At 38.7% G+C, this 24046-nt stretch overlaps 1 protein-coding gene across 1 annotated transcript; it reads left to right on the forward strand.

The window, feature by feature from the left end:
* The first annotated feature begins 3572 nt into the window (after window positions 1-3572).
* LOC116702010 (uncharacterized) lies at window positions 3573-16424 on the forward strand. The gene is made up of 7 exons (XM_032536069.1): window positions 3573-3739; window positions 3962-4172; window positions 4490-4594; window positions 10412-12287; window positions 14299-14394; window positions 15701-15745; window positions 16231-16424. Exons 2-7 carry the CDS (start codon window positions 4032-4034, stop codon window positions 16422-16424), a joined length of 2457 nt encoding a protein of 818 aa, XP_032391960.1. The 5' UTR covers window positions 3573-3739; window positions 3962-4031.
* The last annotated feature ends 7622 nt before the right edge of the window (window positions 16425-24046 follow it).

A 24046-nucleotide genomic window follows, 5' to 3' on the forward strand; every position in this document is an offset into this window, starting at 1 on the left:
CTTTTTTTTTACACTTGTTTTTATTAACTGTTATTCGTTTATTAATTGATAGGAGAGGTGTGTTTGCATTGAAGCCAATTCATAAAGGCCCCCAAATCCCAATATGCTTGAATCTTATTAAATTCCTTTTTCAGTTCTAGTTGTTTTTTTAGCTCAGTTTTTGTTTTTGGTCAATTGTGATCAGATTTTTGCACACAGCAGCCATGTTTCCCGCAGTCTTGCTCAAAGAGGTTTGTCAGTCCACTGTCAGTGTAGATTTAAACACAGGAAGTGCTTTAAAATGACCTGAAACAATGCTAACTTACAGCTTCTGTATATGACTAAGATTCAGTATGGCTTGTGTGTTTTTTGTGTTTGCATGGTCATGGTTTTTGAGACCGGTGTTTGGCATGTGAGGCCTACAGTGAGACAGTGTGAACCAATACTTTAAGATATTAGACTTGTGTGTTTTTTGTGTTTCATGGTCATGTTTTTGAGACCGGTGTTTGGCATGTGAGGCCTACAGTGAGACAGTGTGAACCAATACTTTAAGATATTAGACTTGTGTGTTTTTGTGTTTCCATGGTCATGGTTTTTGAGACCGGTGTTGCATGTGAGGCCTACAGTGAGACAGTGTGAACCAATACTTTAAGATATTAGACTGTGTGTGTTTTGTGTGGCCAGTGATGGTTTATAACCACAGCGTGAAGCATACAAGGCCATGCAGTAAAATATAGTATGTCACATCACAGTTTTGCATGATTTTAAATATTGGCTTATGACAAAAGCAATTATAGGGTCAAATTTCACAATGTTTTCATCAGGTTATGCCTTTTCTCATCAAGGAAAAAACAGTAAATATTGTGAATCTGTACAGTAATGTAGAGATATGTGATGAGTGAGTTAGCAGATCTTATGAATTTCACCTTTTTTTCACATGATTGTCATTTTTTATCACAATTTAAATTTTTCTATCTAATAATTTCACTTTTTTTTACACTTGTTTTTATTAACTGTTATTCGTTTATTATTGATAGGGAGAGGTGTGTTTGCATTGAAGCCAATTCATAAAGGCCCCCAAATCCCAATATGCTTGAATCTTATTAAATTCCCTTTTCAGTTCTAGTTGTTTTTTAGCTCAGTTTTTGTGTTTTGGTCAATTGTGGTCAGATTTTTGCACACAGCAGCCATGTTTCCCGCAGTCTTGCTCAAAGAGTTTGTCAGTCCACTGTCAGTGTAGATTTAAACACAGGAAGTGCTTTAAAATGACCTGAAACAATGCTAACTTACAGCTTCTGTATATGACTAAGATTCAGTATGGCTTGTGTGTTTTTGTGTTTGCATGGTCATGGTTTTTGAGACCGGTGTTTGGCATGTGAGGCCTACAGTGAGACAGTGTGAACCAATACTTTAAGATATTAGACTTGTGTGTTTTTTGTGTTCATGGTCATGGTTTTTGAGACCGGTGTTTGGCATGTGAGGCCTACAGTGAGACAGTGTGAACCAATACTTTAAGATATTAGACTTGTGTGTGTTTTTTGTGTGGCCAGTGATGGTTTATAACGACAGCGTGAAGCATACAAGGCCATGCAGTAAAATATAGTATGTCACATCACAGTTTTGCATGATTTTAAATATTGGCTTATGACAAAAGCAATTATAGGGTCAAATTTCACAATGTTTTCATCAGGTTATGCCTTTTCTCATCAAGGAAAAACAGTAAATATTGTGAATCTGTACAGTAATGTAGAGATATGTGATGAGTGAGTTAGCAGATCTTATGAATTTCACCTTTTTTTCACATGATTGTCATTTTTTATCACAATTTAAATTTTTCTATCTAATAATTTCACTTTTTTTTTACACTTGTTTTTATTAACTGTTATTCGTTTATTATTGATAGGGAGAGGTGTGTTTGCATTGAAGCCAATTCATAAAGGCCCCCAAATCCCAATATGCTTGAATCTTATTAAATTCCCTTTTTCAGTTCTAGTTGTTTTTTTAGCTCAGTTTTGTTGTTTTTGGTCAATTGTGGTCAGATTTTTGCACACAGCAGCCATGTTTCCCGCAGTCTTGCTCAAAGAGGTTTGTCAGTCCACTGTCAGTGTAGATTTAAACACAGGAAGTGCTTTAAAATGACCTGAAACAATGCTAACTTACAGCTTCTGTATATGACTAAGATTCAGTATGGCTGTGTGTGTTTTTGTGTTTGCATGGTCATGGTTTTTGAGACCGGTGTTTGGCATGTGAGGCTACAGTGAGACAGTGTGAACCAATACTTTAAGATATTAGACTTGTGTGTTTTTTGTGTTTCCATGGTCATGGTTTTTGAGACCGGTGTTTGGCATGTGAGGCCTACAGTGAGACAGTGTGAACCAATACTTTAAGATATTAGACTTGTGTGTGTTTTTGTGTGGCCAGTGATGGTTATAACCACAGCGTGAAGCATACAAGGCCATGCAGTAAAATATAGTATGTCACATCACAGTTTTGCATGATTTTAAATATTGGCTTATGACAAAAGCAGTTATAGGGTCAAATTTCACAATGTTTTCATCAGGTTATGCCTTTTCTCATCAAGGAAAAACAGTAAATATTGTGAATCTGTACAGTAATGTAGAGATATGTGATGAGTGAGTTAGCAGATCTTATGAATTTCACCTTTTTTTCACATGATTGTCATTTTTTATCACAATTTAAATTTTTCTATCTAATAATTTCACTTTTTTTTACACTTGTTTTTATTAACTGTTATTCGTTTATTAATTGATAGGGAGAGGTGTGTTTGCATTGAAGCCAATTCATAAAGGCCCCCAAATCCCAATATGCTTGAATCTTATTAAATTCCCTTTTTCAGTTCTAGTTTTTTTTAGCTCAGTTTTTGTTGTTTTTGGTCAATTGTGGTCAGATTTTTGCACACAGCAGCCATGTTTCCCGCAGTCTTGCTCAAAGAGGTTTGTCAGTCCACTGTCAGTGTAGATTTAAACACAGGAAGTGCTTTAAAATGACCTGAAACAATGCTAACTTACAGCTTCTGTATATGACTAAGATTCAGTATGGCTTGTGTTTTTTTGTGTTTGCATGGTCATGGTTTTTGAGACCGGTGTTTGGCATGTGAGGCCTACAGTGAGACAGTGTGAACCAATACTTTAAGATATTAGACTTGTGTGTTTTTTGTGTTTCCATGGTCATGGTTTTTGAGACCGGTGTTTGGCATGTGAGGCCTACAGTGAGACAGTGTGAACCAATACTTTAAGATATTAGACTTGTGTGTGTTTTTGTGTGGCCAGTGATGGTTTATAACCACAGCGTGAAGCATACAAGGCCATGCAGTAAAATATAGTAGGTCACATCACAGTTTTGCATGATTTTAAATATTGGCTTATGACAAAAGCAATTATAGGGTCAAATTTCACAATGTTTTCATCAGGTTATGCCTTTTCTCATCAAGGAAAAACAGAAAATATTGTGAATCTGTACAGTAATGTAGAGATATGTGATGAGTGAGTTAGCAGATCTTATGAATTCAATTTTTTTTTCCGCATCATTGTCATTTTTATCACAATTTAAAATTTTCAATCTAATAATTTCACTAACTGTTATTCATTAATTTATTGATAGGAAGAGGTGTGTTTGCATTGGAGCCCATTCATAAAGGTTCATTCGTTTTGGAGTACAGAGGAGTTTTGAAGACGACTGATAAGACTACAGCGTGGAATGAGTATACATACGTCTTCAAACACAAAGGAACGGAACATTGGTGTGTAAGCTGAATTGCAGGATGATATTCTTGATCAATAACAAAACCACTCATGACCCTTGTTTCCACTATGGGGGCAAATAGTGGCACCACGATGACTCTGTTGGCCCCCTAGTGCAAATGGCCCTATGCAGACATTTCTGGGTAAAAGAAATGCTTGGCAATCATGTTCTTGCTTCTTAATCCCAATTTTGTTATGATATTTAACTCCTTCTCCTGTAGCATTGATGCTTCAAGTGAAGATGGGACACTTGGCAGACTCGTGAATGATGCTGAAAAACCAAATGCAAAAATGAAAAAAATAGAGGTGGATGGTGTACCCAGTCTGTGTTTGTTTGCCATTGTTGACATTGAGGAAGGGCAAGAAATAACCTATGACTACGGAGGAGAAAACCTGCCATGGCGTTCTTCCCAAAGGCATCAAATATCCAAGGTAGAGTACATGTGACCAATTGAATCTATTTAAAAAATAGTAATTAATAGTATATAATAAGAAGACTGCAGCATGGCATAAGATCTTTTTTCTCTGTCTCCTTTCTGTCTTCTATCCGTCCTCTCGGTCTCTCTCTCTGATAGTGATATAATATAGATAATTTCTTTGGGGCCGGATACAAATGAAATGCAAGCCAGAAGTTTGATATGTCAGCTCAATTTCAATTTCTGTATTTCAGCAGCAGATGTTCTACATTAAATAACTGCCATGTCTCCCTCTTTCATTCTCCTCTGGTTCTCCCTTTTCCCCTCCATCAGCCTATGGCTCCAAGTACAGTAGAGAAACCTGTTCTCCACACACCAGTCGTCTCTCCATCTACAGGCGACATACCATTCCTTTCCTCCACTGTGCTCCCTGAAGAGGTTTGTTAGTACATTTGTTGGTGTAGCTTCAAGTGTTTTAACATGACCTGAAACAATGTTCACTTTCTGCTTCTGTATAGGATTTAGGTTTGTTATGGTTCCATAACCCTTGTTATATGTTTTGTGTGCTTATTCATGGTGTTTGGGCCAATTTGCCACAGTAGCATTAGACCCGAAAGTACCATAGATCTCATAGGTACTGGAGATGTAATTCTTCCATGACTGATGGGTTTTCTCTTTCCTCTTCTCTTGTTTATCCGTAATCTACTCTTTTATGACTGATGTTTTAGTAATGGCTGTGTGACCTTTGAGTGTTTTAATTGTGGTTTTGCTTTATTTTTCCACATGGAAATTTGGTTGGATAAACAGCAGCAAGCCAAGAGGCCAGGGGGTTGCAATGATGGTAAGAAATATTTATAAAAAAACATAATAGAGGAAGGACATACCAGGCAAAACCTTATAATAAGTAGTAAGTCATTTGAGGGGGATATAATACATAATTTACACAATCCAATTGTTTTCATTTTCATTATAATCTATTTAAGGTTTTGAAGAACAGAGAGGAAGGAAGAGAAGAAAGCAAGATAATTCAGGAGGAATGAGGAAGAGAGAGAGGGTAAGAATTGGCATAGCCATTGTTTTCTTCTTTTTTCTTTCTCCTCGAACTTTTATCTTACTTTTCTTTGGATTTATTTGGTGGATTTTATTTATTTGCACTACGGACACTAGTGAAATTGTGTCTGCTCTGGCCTCACTGTTTTTCACGCTTATTACAGCTGTGTCTGGGGAGTCTGTGTACAGCCATGACACTATTCTTTACACCAGGGATCAGTTGACGCTGCTTAACACAGCGGTGTTGTCTCAAGACAGTCCCAAAATCCCCCTGGGATATCATTGATAACATTCAAATTTACATTCAAATTAAACTAGAATTTAATAAACAATAAAACCCCAACATCCCAGAGAAGAAAACATTCTGAAGATTTGAGCTGGCATTGCAAGGCTAGATTTCAGCCCCCTAGAGGAAGTAATCAAAGTACAAAATTCAAATCTGTATTCACAAGATAAATTTCAATGTGTTTTTTCTTATAGATTGCAAGAAACATCGTGTTGTGAAAGAGAACTTGGGCTCATTTGAAAAATGCTCACTTTGCCGTGGGCCATTTTCTTCATTGAAGTGGTGGGGGCTAAGATGTGAAGGTTTGTATAAAAATTCTAAGATCAACATGTTGCATTACACATGTACACTGTGTTTGCCTGTAGAAAGACAATCCCCTCACAATCAACAGACTTAAAGTTGTTTTTAACACGTTTGTGCCGGATGCTTCGCGCCGACACATTACATCTTCCGCTGGTTACTGCATTGCGCAACTCTGAACCTCCTGCCGGCTGCTGCGTGGCGCAAAGGATCATCCAGCACTTCTTCATCATCATCATCATCTACCACGTCCTCCCTCCCAAACTCCTCACTATCTTCCACCTCAATGTCACTGTCCTCGCTGTCAAAATCTTCCTCTGTCATAACCATTTTCTTGCTTGTCTCTCAAAAATTCATAAACAAACGCACATGTATGTCTCGTTGATTGACATGATTTTCAGCAAACTACGGTACATTTTGGTGGTCACATGGCTTTAAATAGCCAACAAGACCCGCCTCATGTGTATTTGAACCAATGACGTTGCGTTCTCTGATGCACGCGTCATGAAAAGACAGGCGGATACAAAATGCTGCACCACGCAGCAGCCGGCAGGTTCAACGCAGTAACCGGCGGTAGATGTAATGTGTCGGTGCGAAGCATCCAGCAGAAATAGGTTAAAAAGCGAATGAAGCCTTAAAATCCTCATCATAGTTTAAAGATTCACAAGTGAACATGCATTAAGAAAACTGCACCCATTGTTTTCCAAATCAAAAAATTAAGGAAAAAACATGAACTTTGTTATTGTTATACAGAAAAGTGAAGAAATCAGATATTAGGCTGTTCAATGAGTCAAGCTATTGACTCTGTGAAAAAACAAGTGGCCCACATTGCGAGATGAAGGCCCTGAAGTACACCAGGGGCCTCATGTATAAACGTTGCGTACAAACAAAAAGTTTGCGTACGCTGGTTTTCACGGACACTTTGTGATGTATAAAAAATTACCTTGATGGGAGAATGTGCTGGCCATCACGCAAACTGTTGAGCAGTCGCTGATATTCCATAAAAGTTTGATCATTCATCTGGAGAATGTTACACATGTTAACCTCTGTTAAACATGAGGACGGAAAATTGGACAAAGAATGACATCGGGGCGCATCTACAGGCATTTCCATATTAATTTATAGGAGGAGGTAAGGCGGAGTCGGTGGCTCGTGCCCGTGCGCTCAACTTCGCGTTGATTGTGATGTATAAAGGAAATGTGCGCAGGACCTGGCGTACGCCCGCTTTTATACATGTGAATATTTTTGTATGTAAGCAGAGGTGGGTAGAGTAGCCAAAAATTTTACTCAAGTAAAAGTACTGTTACTTCAGAATAATATGACTCAAGTAAAAGTAAAAGTAGTCATCCAAATAATTACTTGAGTAAGAGTAAAAAAGTACTTGGTGAAAAAACTACTCAAGTAGTGAGTAACTGTTGAGTAACGTCTGATTTATTTCTTAACACAAGCATCAATCAGACCGACAAAAATACAAAATAATCATATTTAGGCGAACTATTGTTCATCCAATCGATAAAATAAATTAAAATTATTTATTAATTACAAAATAGCTTAAGTGAGAGACTTGTCACATTAAATTTGGATGGATACTGCATGTGTAAAACATACCGTATGTAACCTAAAAGACAAAGATCCACCTCTCCACAGCAGAAACTAAAACTACCGCTACGTTTCCTCAGGTTAGATGTTGAGTTGTTGAACGCTCACATGTCCGTTTGTTTTGGTCGACACAGAAGACGCCGCATGATGTAGCTGCTGTTTCGCACTTTTCCTAAGGTAACCACCTTAAGCGGAAGACTTTCTCTCTCTCTGTCAAAATAAAACATTAAAATGAGACGTACACTGGGGTAAAAACAATGACGCGTAGAATACCAAAGAGGTAAAAAGAAAAGTAACGAGCTCCTTGTAGCCTGATGTAGCGGAGTAAGAGTACAGTTTCTTCTTCACTAATCTACTCAGTTACAAGTAAAAGTATAGTGATTTAAAACTACTCCTAGAAGTACAATTTTTTTCAAAAACTTACTCAAGTAAATGTAACGGAGTAAATGTAACTCGTTACTACCCACCTCTGTATGTAAGTACTCTTTTAATGTTTTGGCCATACACCATCTTCTGGTATAAAAACTGCTAAATCTTTTATACATGAGGCCCCTGGAGTTTATTAAAATAACATGGTGGTTTCTACTTTGCTGCTTCTGCTGTAAACATTGTCAAAATCTGGCGCAATGCACTGAGGAAAAATAACTAGTGGTCTTCTAGCAACACTGGGTGAGATTTTGACGATGTTTACAGCAGTAGCGGTAGGAGCACAGTAGAGGCTGGGGTTTGGCAAGTTTCATCCCAAGACCAAAGCGAAGTGGCCAGCCACCACCACACACCACAGCTAAATCCCAGCGATGCTGTCTACCTGCTGTTCGACACGCTGTTGTGCAGCATCACAACAAGGGATCCATGGTGTTGAGTGGATGTGCCTGGCCATCTTGCTCAGGTCTCTGTGTGGAATGCACAAAATTCCTCCTGTTTTCCTCAACAGTAGCACTGACGAGCTGTACATATCTTTGTAGCTTCATTGTGAAACATTACAACATTAATGCTAACCTTAGTATTTTGTGGTTTTAACAGTTTGCACCACTGTCTGGCATACATACTGCTTTCACTCCAAAGACAAAAGACAAAAGACTTTGGTAAGTAGTTATTTTGGTAACCCTTTACTGGAAGCAGTATCCATAAGGTTTTTATGCCACCTACATAAGCACTAAGAACTGGCATAAAAAGATATTTATTGAACTGCTTTTCCAAAAGGTTTAAAGTGTTAGTTCAAATAGTGTATTCTGTGTCATGGGTAATAGATTTGGTGTTAACAGTGAATGTAACAAAATGTATTCTCAAATTGATGTCACCAAAATAATTCTTTGACTGTGGACTCTCACAGATGCTGATACCTCTATTTTGATTTGAAAACAAAACACAAATTACATTTGAAATTGTATGAACTTTGAAAACATCAGTAAGGTGAAATACCCTAGCAGTCCACTATACCAAAGATGTAATGGCAGCATCCTCATTGACTTGTCATTATTTGTTAACCACGTTTCCAAAAATTGCCGTTCAATTATGAGTTATAGAATCAAATTTCACAAGGTATTCACCATTGAGCAAAATGTAAATATTGTGAGTCTGCTCAGTAAATGTTCTAGCTAAATATGTTCAGATAATATTTAATGTGTGTGAGTTGGTAGATCAGCTCAATTTCAAATTCAGTATTTCAGCAGCAGATGTTCTACATTGAAATAACTGCCATGTCTCCCTCTTTCATTCTCCTCTGTTCTCCCTTTTTTCCCCTCCATCAGCCTATGGCTCCATGTACAGTAGAGAAACCTGTTCTCCACACACCAGCCGTCTCTCCATCTACAGACCACTCAACTGTCGTCTCTCCATCTACAGACCACTCAACTGTCGTCTCTCCATCTACAGACCACTCAACTGTCGTCTCTCCATCTACAGACCACTCAACTGTCGTCTCTCCATCTACAGACCACACACCAGTTGTCTCTCCATCTGCAGACCACTCACCAGTTGTCTCTCCATCTGCAGACCACTCACCAGTCGTCTCTCTATCTGCAGGCAACACACCATTTCTCTCCTCTACAGTGCTCCCTGAAGAGGTTTGTTTGTACATTTGTTGGTATAGCTTCAAATGCAAGAAATTCTTTAACATGACCTGAAAAGATGCTCGCTTTCTGCTTCTGTATATGACTCATGATTTGATATGGTCCAATAACCCTTGTGTGTTTAGCAGTTAGAAGCACTATTTTAGCACAAAGACTTCCGTGTGTTTGTGATAAATAAATCGATTATACATCGTAATTTTTTTAGTTAGGATGATGTTGATAAAATGAAATTGCTAAATCAAGATTTTCTTTTCAACTACTTGAGCAACCACTTAATTACTTCAGCGACTGACCTTTGGTAACATATCTACCACTTGACTTCAATTCACTGTTAATAAATTAAGCGTCGTCGTACTTTTACTTATGTACTGCGGCTTTAACACAAGGTGAACGACACTGCTCCATCTGCTTAAATTACGCTTCCCCCTCCTACCCATAGTTGTAGTATGTTTACCACCGCAATTATCTATCTAATCTAAAATAACAGGAGAAGAGAGGTGTGGAGTTTAACACTCTCTGACATGGAATGACTGGAAACAAAACTTCAACAATAAAAGCCAGCAAACAAACAGAACAAAAATAAAAGTGAACGAGCAGAGTATGAGCATAATTAATTAGCCATGTGCTCAGCAGTTAAACTATAGTCCACACAGTGGCATTTCTACAACATTTGTTGTCCCTAGACTGCTTCCACATTCATTATTTTGACCGCTTTGAGCAACTTATGTGAAATAATTTTTCTCTTTTGTTATTAAAATATTTTTCTTTTTAAACATTTTGAACAGTCCTAGTTGTGTGTGTGTCTGCGCGCTCAGTAGTGGTTTATAAAAGCACAGTGAGAAACATATGAGGTCCAGTTGCTTGTTGCTTGTTGATTGTCATGTAGTGTTTATTACAGGTGTTATGTATGCCTTATGGTTTCTTTTATTTTCCTTGTATTTTAATCAGAATAAAAGTGACTTCAGTGAAGAGGAGCTATCGGATGATGTATCTGATCCAGAATACGTTCCAGGCTCAGAAAGTGACACAGAGGATGAGGAACCAATAAACAGCTTGGCAAACCCAACATTACAGGTCGCTGAAGAATCACTAATGGATACCTCTATGAACTGTAATGTCACAGATGACACCCCTAACACTGGACAATCTTGCACCAACACAGTACCTTCAACCAGTGTTGTAAAAGCAGGACAAAATTTCTGCTTCATTTGCAAGGATTTTCATTTCAAAATAGCGCGGCATTATAAAACTCACATAAAAGAGAATTCTGATGTTGCATATGCCCTTAGTCTCCCAGCAAGCTCAACAACTAGGAAGAAGCTTCTAGAGAATCTTCGCAACAGGGGAAACTTTGAGTATAACAGAGATGTGCTGAAAAAAGGAAGTGGTCAGCTCAAAGTGAAGCGCAGAGCCAAGAAGGTTGAATGCAAAAAATATGAATATTGTATCCATTGTAAGGGTATGTTTTTGCGACCAGAACTATGGAGACATATGAAAAGGTGCTCCTCCAAACCAGAGGAACAGGATCATCAAGGAAGAAAAAGAGTGCTCGGCCTAGCATCTGCAATCCAGTCAGCATGTTCAAGCACAGTTGATGATGGGGTGCTTAAAATGTTAAGCCATATGCATGACGATGTCATTGCAAGTGTTATTCGTAATGACTTCTGCCTTCTTCGGTATGCTGACACCCTTTTCGCAAAACATGGACATGACCCTTCAAAACATGACTATATCCGCCAAAAAATCCGTCAGCTGGGAAGATTCCTGCAAACCATTCGCAAAAGGTCTTTAATCCTAACCTTAGAGGATGCCATAAAACCAGGTAATTTCATGGAAGTAATTGAAGCAGTAAAAGAAACAGCAGGATTTGATAAAGAAAAGAACTGTTACAAAACTCCAAGCCTTGCACTTAAAATTGGACACTCACTGTTGAAAGTGAGTGACATCATTCATTGTCATGCTCTTATGGCTGGAGATGACAACTTGATTAAATCCTCAAAGGCGTTTCAGAAGCTTTATACTGCAAAGTGGTCGGAGTACATATCCCACTGTGCCTTAAGCACCATTAGTGACCTGAAATATAACAAAACAGCCAAATTACCGCTCACTGATGATGTAACGAAATTTAACAAGCATCTTGACAAAACTGTTGAATCAGCAACTGCTGCATTAAAGAAGGAGACAACAGTGCAGAACTACTCCAGCCTTGCAAAAGCCGCATTGACCAAGATTGTCCTTTTCAATAGAAGACGTGTTGGGGAGGTCTCAAAGATGAAACTGAGACACTTTCTGGAAAGAAACAAAGAAACAAACACCCTTGATGAATTGGGGCTGTCAGAGTGTGAAAAGAAACTCTGCAACTATTTTGAGCGTGTTGAACTAAAAGGAAAAAGGGATAGAAAGGTAGCAGTGCTGCTGACACCTAAGATGGTAAATGGACTCAACATTATGATTGAGAAGAGGAAAGAATGTGGTGTCCCAGACCAAAATGAATACTTGTTTGCTGTACCAAATTGTCTGACTTACTACAGAGGACATCAGTGTCTCAGACAGCTCGCAGATGAGTGTGGTGCCAAGAGGCCAGAGTATCTACGATCAACTCAACTGCGCAAAGACATAGCGACCACATCACAAATCCTGAACTTGAAGAGCAATGAACTAGATCAGCTTGCTGATTTTATGGGGCACGATATATCAGTACATAGACAGTTCTACCGTCTGTCAGAGCCTACCATACAGAGTGCCAAAATTTCCAAGTTGCTCCTTGCACTGGAAAAGGGAAAGATGCATGAGCTTAAAGGAAAATCTCTTGACGAAATTGAAGGTATTAAAATTCTTATGTTATTTATGTAAAATGTAGACCTAAAGGGGTTATAGTATGTATTTAAAGAAATCTTGGTTTTAAAGGATCTTTAGAGGGCTTCATTACTGGAGTTTTATAGACCATGCCTTTTGTGAATCTTGTGGTTTCAAAGTAATTAATTAAGCTATCAGGTAAATACTTCAGTAAATACGTAACTTTGCTGTCACACTAATGTAGGTCATTCAGGCGCCGTCCATTTTTCTTTGTTCAGCTTTGAGATGGTTCCACACCTTCATCAGAGTCCAGCTGTCTTGAATGAATTGGTTTGATTTGGATTTTCAATGAACACACTTTTTTAAATAAGACCTTACAGTTCATAGTGCATATCAGAACAAAAATGAAGTCAAAAGAGCTGAAGAAAAGCCCGGAGAGAGCTGTAGCAAGACAGAGATTTGGACAAGGCTAGAAAAAAAATCTACTGCCTTTTTTTTCCAAGAGCTCAGTGGTCTCCATAAGTGTAATATGGAAGATGTTTGGGTCAACCAGGACTCTTCCTACAGCTGACTGGCCAGACAAACTGAACAGCTAGGGAGAAGAACCTTGGTGAGAGAGGTAAGCACCCAAAGATCCCTCTGACTGAGTTCCAGATATCCTGTGTGGAGATGGAGATAGTTTCAGAAACACATGAAAGGCAAAAAACAAACCTGATGAACTCCCAGGCTGTGAGTAACTGTGAAGCCTTTTTATTTGTCTTTCACTGAGGAGAAGCTCTCATTGGTCACCTCTGCCATAGAGACCAGCTTTTGTGCAGATCTGCAGCAGTGGTTGTCGGCCTGCAACCTGGGTCTCTGGAGCTCAGTCACAGTCATCTTCAGGTTCTTAGCTACCTCTCTCATCAAGGTTCTTCTCCCCCAACTGTTCAGTTTGGCTGGATGGCCAGTCCTGGTTGGAGACACTGAGCTCTCAGAAACAATAAATGCCGGTTTGTTATTTCTAGCCTTGTTCATATCTGTGCCTTTCTACAACTCTCCCTGAGCTCTTGGAGCAGTTCTTTTGACCTCATGGATCTAATTTTTGCTCTTATATGCAACATGAGTTGTAAGGCCTTATTAAGGTCATTTTTTGACATGAAGTTGTATGACATCCTCAGCTTCAGTGTTGTAGAGTTCTGTAATTCCAGCTAGTTTGCTGGGGTCACAAAGAAAGTGTTTTGCTTGACAAAACAATGTGTTCAAAAGAGTAACACATTTGCATCACAAAACCGGTGTCCTGACCCACAGTTGTAGCACCACCATTGATCATTCACTCCACCTCGCAGCTACAGCTTTTCCTTTTTCTTTATTTGTGGCCCCAGCAAACTAGCCGGATTTACAAACTTCAACAACAAAACCAGGACAGAGGTCTGCTCACAGGACGCAGTGGGGGAAAAGTCACCTACACTGATAAAATGCGGTGCGTCTGCATCCAGTAAATTTTCAAAATAATAACCCTGTGCCGACATCCTGATCGTATTTCACATTTGCCCCTTAAACATGAGCCTATGTCATAAATTGGTGAAACAGGTCAGATTTTTTTTACAAGGTGACTTATTGAGATCAGGTGAGAAATGTAATTTTGTGGTTTCTGTCCAGAAAGCCCCAGCCTCTGTTTCCGTGTGTTTATTTACAGGCCAGTCTTGCGTAGTCCAATGTGGCAGTGACATTGATGTACAATCCCCTGGACAACACAGCATCTATGAGACTATATGTTGGACAGGCAGTATGTAAAATATAGCAGTAAAAAGCAGTATAGGACATGTTGGCACAGATTGAATTTATTATTTATTCATTGAAACTTAGATTTAATCATCACGGTGATCTATTAGTGGGAGGTATTCCAGAAAGTGTGTTCATTGAAAACTGACTTGATCCAGAAACGGAGTCAGTTACCAAAGTAACATTGACATAACGCTCCAACATTCAGATATTACACAATGTAACCTTTTTAATTTGTTTTTTAACCAAATTAAAGTACTTTCCCATTATTTGTCCAGATGTCACAGATGATGATGATGAGAGTGAGGAGGAACAAACATTCACAACAAACATTCACAACAAAGCAGAGGTAGATTGTCCTCGTGAACTGAACGGTATGTACTTTGAATATGATCTATAATGTTGGTACATATAGTACATACTGCTGGAAACTAGCTCTAGACACTCTCCATTGATTAAATTATTACCTATTCCATCATTTATTTTTTAATCTTGTGTAGCTCCTGGCCACTTTACAACAATGGCCGCGTTTCCCGGATTCAAACATTCTTAAGGACTTAAGAATCCTCTTAACCTCCTAAGCCCGAGAGCCCCACTGGCAGGGGGAAATTCATAACCTTTTTTCCAACTTCAAATTTTTCCCAATTTCAAATGACGTCCCTAAAACGAAACTTTGTCAAGATCTGTTTTATTTAAAAAGATAAATGTCTCTGTTTGTTCATGTCACTTTAATTGTTGCAAAATGGGACAAACTGACCACTATACACAATAACAGATCCCTATTTAGCGCCTGTGTTTCGATACAGTATTGCCACTGAAAATATTGCGATGGTTTATCGATTTTCCCCACCCCCACACCTAGCTAGTAGCCCACTGTAAAGTTGAGGGTGGCCTTATATAATATTTAAACTGCTCTATTCCAGTAGATACATATATGTCTTGGCAATGAAGTAATTAAAAAAAAATTAAAATAGGCTATTTTTCAGGCAGGTGCCTGTGCACTGTTAGAGTATTCTGGGTTGTTGTTACTGTCTGATTTTGATCAAACCTTGTATATATTAAGAATGTGTCCCAAAACCAAGGCTAAATCTAAGAGAGTTGTTTTCCTGGATTTAGTCGGATTTGACACAGAATGACCCAGCTGAATGTCATTTGGCTCAAATCCTCCCATTTACATTGATTCAGGCAGGTTTGATTTTGAAAATAAAACTTGTGTATAAGGTGCTGTAAAAAGTTTTAAAATGGGCATTGAAAGTGCTTGAAAAGTGCTTGAACTATAATAAAAACCATATTGTTTTGGAAGCATATAAAACTATTTTTGCTGACTGAAGCATAAACAATGAACAGTGGAAACGGCCATATTACTTATGGTCTTCACAGGTTGCAGATAAATGTGAAACAGCCATCTAAAGACATATTTGACTGAAAATCACTGGAACCCCGAAACTTTTCTTGGATCAGGAAATGAAGTTTCAATACAATGTAAACCTATATGATCTATTTCTGCTTTTATTGAGCTAACTGATGTTGGATATTAGTGTTTATTGAACCTCAGTTCTTGTCCTCAGTTATATAGTACTAATATAGTAAATAATATTCAATTCCTTTCTTTACAAATTGAACAACAAATACTTTTTAATAAAAGGCATCTACTATGCTCTTCTGTTACACATTTTTCAGACATGGACACTCCTGATGCAGATGGACTCCCTCCTGTACATAATGGTATGATCAAGTTACATTATAATACGTATCAAGTTTATAATATCCAGTGCTTAACCTTCAGTTAAGTTTCTGGGCCTACAAAGAGGTCATCACCATCATCAGATCAACATGCAGGGACAGAGAGACAAACAGAGAACAACAAAAAGAGAGAAGTGGGGTTTTTATGTTCAATTTGCAGAGGAAAAAAATCTTAATGAAAACGCTGGAAATTTATAAAAAAACGTGAAATATTGCTTGAAATGTTTTACGGTGGAAGTGGAAAAGTCAACATTTTAATGAACGAAATATGCAACCTTTTGCAGTGGAAACAGTTTTACGGATTACAGACACACGCATACAGGAAATACGTCATTTACTACAATTAGTAAACAGCTGGCAAAGTCACTTTCACAAAACCACTATTAATTGTCATGGTTAATTGTTTCTATCCGGATGAAAGTCGTAGCCAGCCATACTAACAATTATGTCATCCTGTTTGTTTTCAGTACGCAAAGACAAGACACGAAGACCATGGACCAAAGCAGAAGAAAAAGCTGTGCTGAGACATTTCAAGTCTCACATAATTAAAGGTCATTTAGCATCAAAGAAGGAGTGTGTGGTTTGCAAAGAATGTGAACAGCCAGCACTGAAAAATAGAACATGCCAAAACATTAGAGACTTTGTGAGAAACAAGGGCTGACTTTTAAGCGCCAAAACCGCCACCCACACTAAAAAACAATATGTGTGCAGCCAGCGTTGTGACGATAAACAAAAAATAATTTTCAAATAATAATCGTTATATTATACATTATATATTATTAAGTGTAATTTTTTAAAATGTTTTTCTGGGAAGTTGCCGGTAACATCTGGCGGGGGGACAGCCAATGTAAATCACCTCTGCTGCAATTGGGGTTTCAATATTTGTTTTTTTTCCAATATGTTCAATGTTGCACATTGTCCCTTTGAAATAAATGAATTGAAATTGAAATCTCCTAATTGTGAAAGTTAATGTTCTCAAGAATAGTTACATCAATATGCAATGCTACCCAAAAAATTTAAGGCTTCAAATAGCCCGTGATCAGTATCGGTTATCGGCCCAAAAAATCCTGATAGGATCACCTCTAACGTCGACTACATTTTTATGGGTGAGTAAGGCTCCAATACCACAACTGGTGCATTTGCACTCCATTTTTTGTGTTGTCTTTTTAGACTATATCTATGGTGTCATACAACAGCTTGTGTTTGTCAAGTTTCTTACTCTTCCTTAACATGCCAAACTTGAAAGGCCTAGAAAAAAACAGATTACGTGCAGGAAACTCAGTTCATTTTCTTTCTTTTCTGAATTTATTCACTCAGAATTGTCTATTTCAGGTTGATAACCTCAACCAATCAAAAGCATTATCAGCTTCTAAAAACAATTAGAAACAATATTAAACAATCCATTAAAAAAAGCACGATTATCGTTACTTTACGTGCTGTTAGAGATTTTAATCATGCAGCCCCATACATCAGTGGAGAGAGTAGACATGAGTCCAGGATGTCTTGCGTTGAAAATGTTTATTTACTTGATCAAGGAGAAGTGAATGAATGATCAGTACACATTAAGTTCTGATGCTCCTTTCAATTCTAAAGTGTGTGTCCTCTGGGGAAACCAAACAGATAATGCCAAAAGTTTGAGACATGCCCAAATATGGGCAGATCCAACACATCTACAATATACAGAATTTACTATACCGGTCCATAGACAAAACTTTGCTTAGATGCCCGTCAGGACCTTTGTCCTCCATCCAACATAATATCAAACCTCTGACTCCAGTAACCATTACCTCATTTAGGGAAAACAGTCAATCACATCTGGCCTTGGCTGCTCACATTGAAAAAGTAATGGTTGACTTCAGTCATTAATTTGTCATCCAATTTTTAATCTAACTCAAAAGTTTTTGTTATTTGGCTAAAATTTAAATAACAATTAAAGACCACTGAAATGAAAATAACTAAAAATGAGGATTGTGTGGGTCTTAAAAAGGTTTATTCAGGATACTTAAATATGTACTGCATATTATAATGTCTTGTATTTTGTCAGTCCTCTTATACCGTTCCTGTTGATTGGTGTGTGTAATATGTAACAGACCTCATAAACACTGTTGGTTTCACAACCACCTTTGTGTGACCCCGTAGCCTGTGATATGTCACATATTTTTCTAAAAGAAAAAAATATGATTTTGAAGCAGATTTGTGTTCTGCATGTAAACAAAATTTTTTGATATGTCTTTTAAGTTTACCAATTTTGCGTTCGGTGTGGTCGCATAACCACTGCCACGCAAGACTCTGCAAATTGGCTCTTAAACCACATTGCCTGTATGTGTTTGTGTGTGTGTGTTCTGTGTGTGTGTGTAATCTGTGATTCCTCTCATCAGCACAATATCAAACTGCCCTCCAACATCATCTAAATAATACATCTCTTTTTTCTCTGTTTCACATGACGGGCGGGCAGGCGGATGGGTGCGCACAACACACACACACACACACACACACACACCACACACACACACACCAACACCACACACACACACACACAGTATGGTATGTTGCTGGAGTATGATTGTTATGACCTGACAGTCTTCAGAGGAAGGGGAGAAATGTTCAAGGATTACATCAAAGCGTACCCTACCATTCAGGCTGAAAAGGATAAAGCCACGCTACTGTACCTTTGTCCTGCCAATTGCAAAATTCTGAGCAATCAATCAATCAACCTTTTTCATGTATTTAGGTAATTATTGGTCAAAGAGGTCACTTACATTCATTCATCCAGTAAAAATACAACCTTTCATTAAAACAAAAAGACAGCTATTCAATTCGCATAGGTAATGTGTTGATATTCGTTTTGTTTTGCGTGCGAGAGAGAGAGAGAGAAAGAAACCTATTAACAAGTAATTTCTGAAGTTCTTATATCTAGTGCTTCAAAATTTTAGTAATTTCACCAACAATATGCAACAAATACCACTTCTACCAATAGTGATGATGAGCAGGTAATTTTTCTTTTTTTTTTTTCTTTCTTTTTTTACACAGTTCCTTTCATAAAGTGTATTGTTGACAATCCTGCACAGATCTAAAATCTGAAATGGCTCCAGTGAAAGATTAGGCGGAAGGATTACATAGAGTAAAGATGACTTGCCAAAAAATTTCCAAACCAGGGTGGACCATTCCTTCTGGAAAAAATCTCCTTCTTGCGGTAAACATTTACAGCCAAGCTGTGTCTTGTGGACAGTAAGACATGAGATGATGAATATAGAAAGACCAACCAACCATAAGCATAATCTTGCATTTTTGCAAATGCCAAGTATGATCTGACTCTCTCTTTCTCATTCACACAAACAGAGTAAGTCTAACAGCTGAATGTAACAGCAGCAGGGGCTTTTCAGATAAGTCCCCTGGAGCAAAACTCTCTGTGTCACAGACAGACACACACACACACACACACACAAAGAGATGCACAATCACACAGAATGAGGATGGGCCAAGTTAGTGGAAACTTGTGCCAGTGAATAAATCTGGGACAACTGCTTGGACATACAAGTAGCACAACAATCACATAGACACGCACACATATACTGTAATCTCAGAAACGAGCATGTGTGCAGACTTAAACCAAGGCACTTTGCAATTAGTGATAATGTCATTATGCGTCATACCAGATGCACATATTGAACACCCACCAACCATCTAACCCACATGCAGACAAGCACAAAGGTCTTTAGAAGGAAACAAAGGGACACAAAGAAAGACCAGCATTCTGTGTGTGTGTCAGCCTGTTATAAATATGTACTACACTACTCAGGCTTATGCATTGTCATGCATTGTTATGCATTATTGTTGTTATACGTTCTGTCCACTAGAGGGACTTCCAACATCAGCCTGACCTTGAAGGGGATCTATGTCATCCATCATGTGCTTATGGAAATAGCTCCGTTGTAAAGACTAACGGTGCTCGGTTAGCACAATGACATAGCTAAGCTCCTATAACTCGCGGCGCAGTTAGGAAACCAGAATGGGCTAACTATTGATAACATAAGCATTTTGGATTGGTGGATATTGATTTTAAAGTCATGTTAGAAGTATTTCCCATTCTTCTTCTGATTTCCCACCGCAGCCTGTCCTCCCCCTGTACTAACGTTTACTTGATACATAACTTAACTCACAAGGCCATGTTCTTTCCACTCCTGTAACCATTTTTCGCATGGGGGGGGGGTTGACGTGACGCTCATTTTTGTGTCCAGGGTGACAAATACAAAAAATTATAATATTTCATAAACTATGGTTTTATATAATGTAATCTCCAGAACTACTACATTTGTAATTAATGCGCATTAATTCAATGTGTAAATATTTCATTTTAAGGCCGCATTTGTCCTGTGGCGTGACGGTCCGGATGGCGTTGCTTATCTTAAAACTACTGTAATAAAATAAAATCTGTCTAAATACATTAAATACTTGAATAGATGTTATAGGTAGTGTAACTTAATGAAGCAAGGTTATACGTTTTAAGGTCCCCCTTTAGAATATTATGACAAATTACATTTGTCCGCAAAACTGGTGTCCACCTGGTGTGACGCCATTCTTTATGTATAATCGGGCATTAATTGGGCACCCTATTCTGAGAGGGCCCCTTCTTCATCCAGGAAGTACAGTAGACCTCACTGGAGCACATAGACTGCACACAAGGTGAGTTTTTGTCTCAAATATTTTCATAATGAGTTTCCGTGCACTGTTGAGAAGTAACCATTATGTCGTCCTTTGGTGTGACGTAAATTAAGTATTGATCTGAAATATGTTCAGCACTTTATTATTGATTGACTAGTCGAAAATGTAAACCTTAACACTGTTAGTCAGGTTTGAAGACTGCCTCTCATATAGCTAGCCGCAACTGGCCTTGATCTTGAAACGTCCCCTGGGGTGCAGCACTCTGTCCTCTCGTGGTGGACATGAAATCAGCATCACACTGGTGGATGTAGGCGTCTATCAAGAGGTCAAAACCATCACTCTCCCCTCTTAACCTCCCTCCCTCCATTTTAACCTCCTCCCCCACCCCTCCCCACCTACCCTCATCTCACCCCCCAACCTCCCTCCCTTTCAATCTCCCCAATTCTAACTTCACTCCGTTCTTACCTCCTCTTACCTGGTGAAATTGAACTTCTTCCACGCCTCCCAACCTCCTGTTCCTGTCCCCTTCCTACTTCCCTCCACACCTCCTGCTTCCTGTCCCTTCCTAACTTCCCTCCCACCTCCTGCTTCCTATCCCCTTCCTACTTCCCTCCACCCTGCTTCCTTGCCTCCTAACTCCCTCCAACCTCCTCTCCGTGCCTTCCTACTTCCCTCCAACCTCCTGCTTCCTATCCCCTTCCTAATTTACCTCCCAACCCCTGCTTCCTGTGCCCTTCCTAACTCCCTCCCAACCTCCTGGCTTCTTGCCCCTGTCCTACTCCCTCCCAACCTCCTGCTTCCTATTCCCTCCTAACTTCCTCCCAATCTCCTGCTTCTTGTCCCCTTCCTAACTTCCCTCCCAACCTCCTGCTTCCTATCCCTTCTAACTTCCCTCCCACCACCTCCCATCCCCTCAACAAACCAATACCAACCTGCTTCTATCCCCTTCCACCTTCCTCCAACCTCCTGCTTCCTTTCCTTCCTAACTTCCCTCCCAACCTCCTGCTTCCGTCCCCTTCCTAACTTCCCTCCCAACCTCCTGCTTCCTATCCCTTCCTAACTTCCCTCCAACCTCAGTTGCTAATTCTAGTAGTGAAGTTTGCATTTTCTATTTTTAATTTTGCCTTTTTCTCTTACTCTCAGAATTGAAGGACACCACAAGTCAAACCTTCCTACCTGTTTTTGTTAGGCTAGTTTGAGACCCACGTTGAAAGTGAGAGGCTGAGGTGACAAGCGAGGAAAGACAGGAAGTAAATGCCCCCTTCACAGCTAATTAATGTACATCGTATAGTCTCGTTGAGATATTGTTGAGCTCAGCAGGGAGTTTTCTTTTCAATGGTGACAATTTTGCGGTGTCTGACTGTCGCGCAAATACACGGTCCAAGGAGCGGCGTCCGCCAGTAACCCTGACAGGTGCAGATAGCAAGGGTTCATCCTACACTGCTTGCAGCTTTAATTTAAAACTTGTGCTTTATTTCAGAGAATCTTAAATAAAATTGAACAGAAAATAATAAGCCAGGTCAATTTGTTTACATGGTCAGTTATGTGCTAAATGTTACCATGGCTCCCAAGTCTTTTTATGGGAATGTGGTTTTCTTCCTTTTTTATTCTCACTTTATGTACAACAACATTTGAACTTAAGTAGTAATATATTTAATGATTTTTAAAATTAATTTGAACATAAATGTGACTTTGTACAAACAGGGGCATACCGTACTTTTTGTTGTCCAATGGTGTGACGGAAGGTCTGTGGTGTGACAAACTGATTTCAGTGGAAAAGGCATTTTATGCACAAATTCTGTAAAAAGTATTGACTACTATAATAATATATTATCACTATCACATTAAGTGGAATTAAGTTTTGTTAGTTTTATAGTAATTATAATGAATATAATCGAACCTTTGGTAAAGTCCCATGTGTACATCTTATAGTCGGAAAATAACACGATTGTGAATTTGTATAGGTTACTTTTGATGTGGGAATATAATTAGGACAAACTGATAAGGATTGTGAATATTTGTCTTATCCGTCACACAATTTCTGAATTAAAAATTAACATTAAAAATGTTGTCACACCGGTGGACAATATTTGGGACTACCACACACAAAAGTTAATAAAATACAAAATAAATAAGGAATTAGAAAGGGACACATTCAGTTTTAATTTATTAACATATTAAGCAATATAATTATGTGTCATTTGACAAAGATTTTATAAATATATTTTTTTCCACTTTGGATTTGAGTTCACGTCAACCACCCATGTGTACTTCAACCATGCTGGTCATGCATGCAGTATTGTCACCTTGTCAGCTGCTCTCTCAAATATCTGCACAGTGAATAGCAAGGAGCTACAAAAACTGTGTATTTACTTGATTTGCTAAGTGTCATACGTGTGCTCCGGAACTAACCGCCTCATTGAGGACATCAAAGTTTTCTAATCTAAATCTAATCTGAAATATTTAATGCACACAAGATATGCTGTTTTAACCATCACTTCAACAATTCATGTCGCTTCTTTTATCTGTGAAAATTGTACCTTGGTGTTAACTCAGGCCCTAAAGGGAGACAGCAAAGGGGAAACATTAACTACCCTTAGAATCTGCTAAGTTCCCTCTGGAAGACATTTTTTATTTTTTTGTTCAAACTCCTTAGTGAAACAAGGTTAATACATCAAATATTGAGTATTTTTATGACACGCAAAAACAACCTCAGTAATCAAGTGTATTAAAAAGGTTTACTAAAATTCAGATGTCTGGGGGCCTGGATAGCTCAGTTGTTAAAGCAGGTGCCCAAATAAAGAGGTTTACTACTGGCCGCAACGGGCCCCGGTTTGACTCGGACCTGCGGCCCTTTGCTGCATGTCACTCCCCCCCTCGCTCACCCCTTTCATGTCTTCAGCTGTCCTGTCAAAAATAAAAATGGAAAAACGCCCAAAAAATAATCTTTAAAAAAAAAGAAAGGTTTTAGTTAAATGATATGAGCATAGTGCCCAGTAACCTGGCTTTGGAGGGTCGAATGGATAGCAAGATCTGGTAGATTGGTGTTCTGTGACATTAAAATTACCACAAGACGTCTCTGTTTTTGTTCCTGCAAGTCTATAATATAAAGAGAGCCTTTAGTTTGCACTCATTTTGTGTCATGCTCTGCCCATGACTTCCCCTCTCTCTTTCTGGATTTGACAGCCTGCCATGTTGAAAAGGAATGAACTTGTCACCCATTAAGGAGTCCTTTCCTGTGCTGAGTGGAAAGGTGTCAAAAAGTGTGGATTGAATTTAGAAAATAGCCGTTCCCCTTGAAAACTTTCTGAATCTGAGTGGCCTTTCAAAAGAATTGAAATGAATAGAAATCATTTACTCTGTCTACAATAAAGACACTATACTGTAGGGCTGCACAATTAATCAAATTTTAATCGTGATCACGATTTTGACTTTCCACGATCAAATTTGCGTGATCAAGCGATAATTTTTTTTAAAGCATCATTTCATAGAACGCTCCGGGTTTTTTGCAAAGCATACTTACCGCTTCGGAAGGCCGTCTGATCATGAGCCAGTCAGAGTAGTTTCCTGCACCCCGTGCAGCTAAGTTTCTAGATGTAGACAGTCCCAGAGGACAGAGTA

The sequence above is a fragment of the Etheostoma spectabile genome, chromosome 14 (assembly GCF_008692095.1).
Source record: "Etheostoma spectabile isolate EspeVRDwgs_2016 chromosome 14, UIUC_Espe_1.0, whole genome shotgun sequence".
NCBI lineage: Eukaryota > Metazoa > Chordata > Actinopteri > Perciformes > Percidae > Etheostoma > Etheostoma spectabile.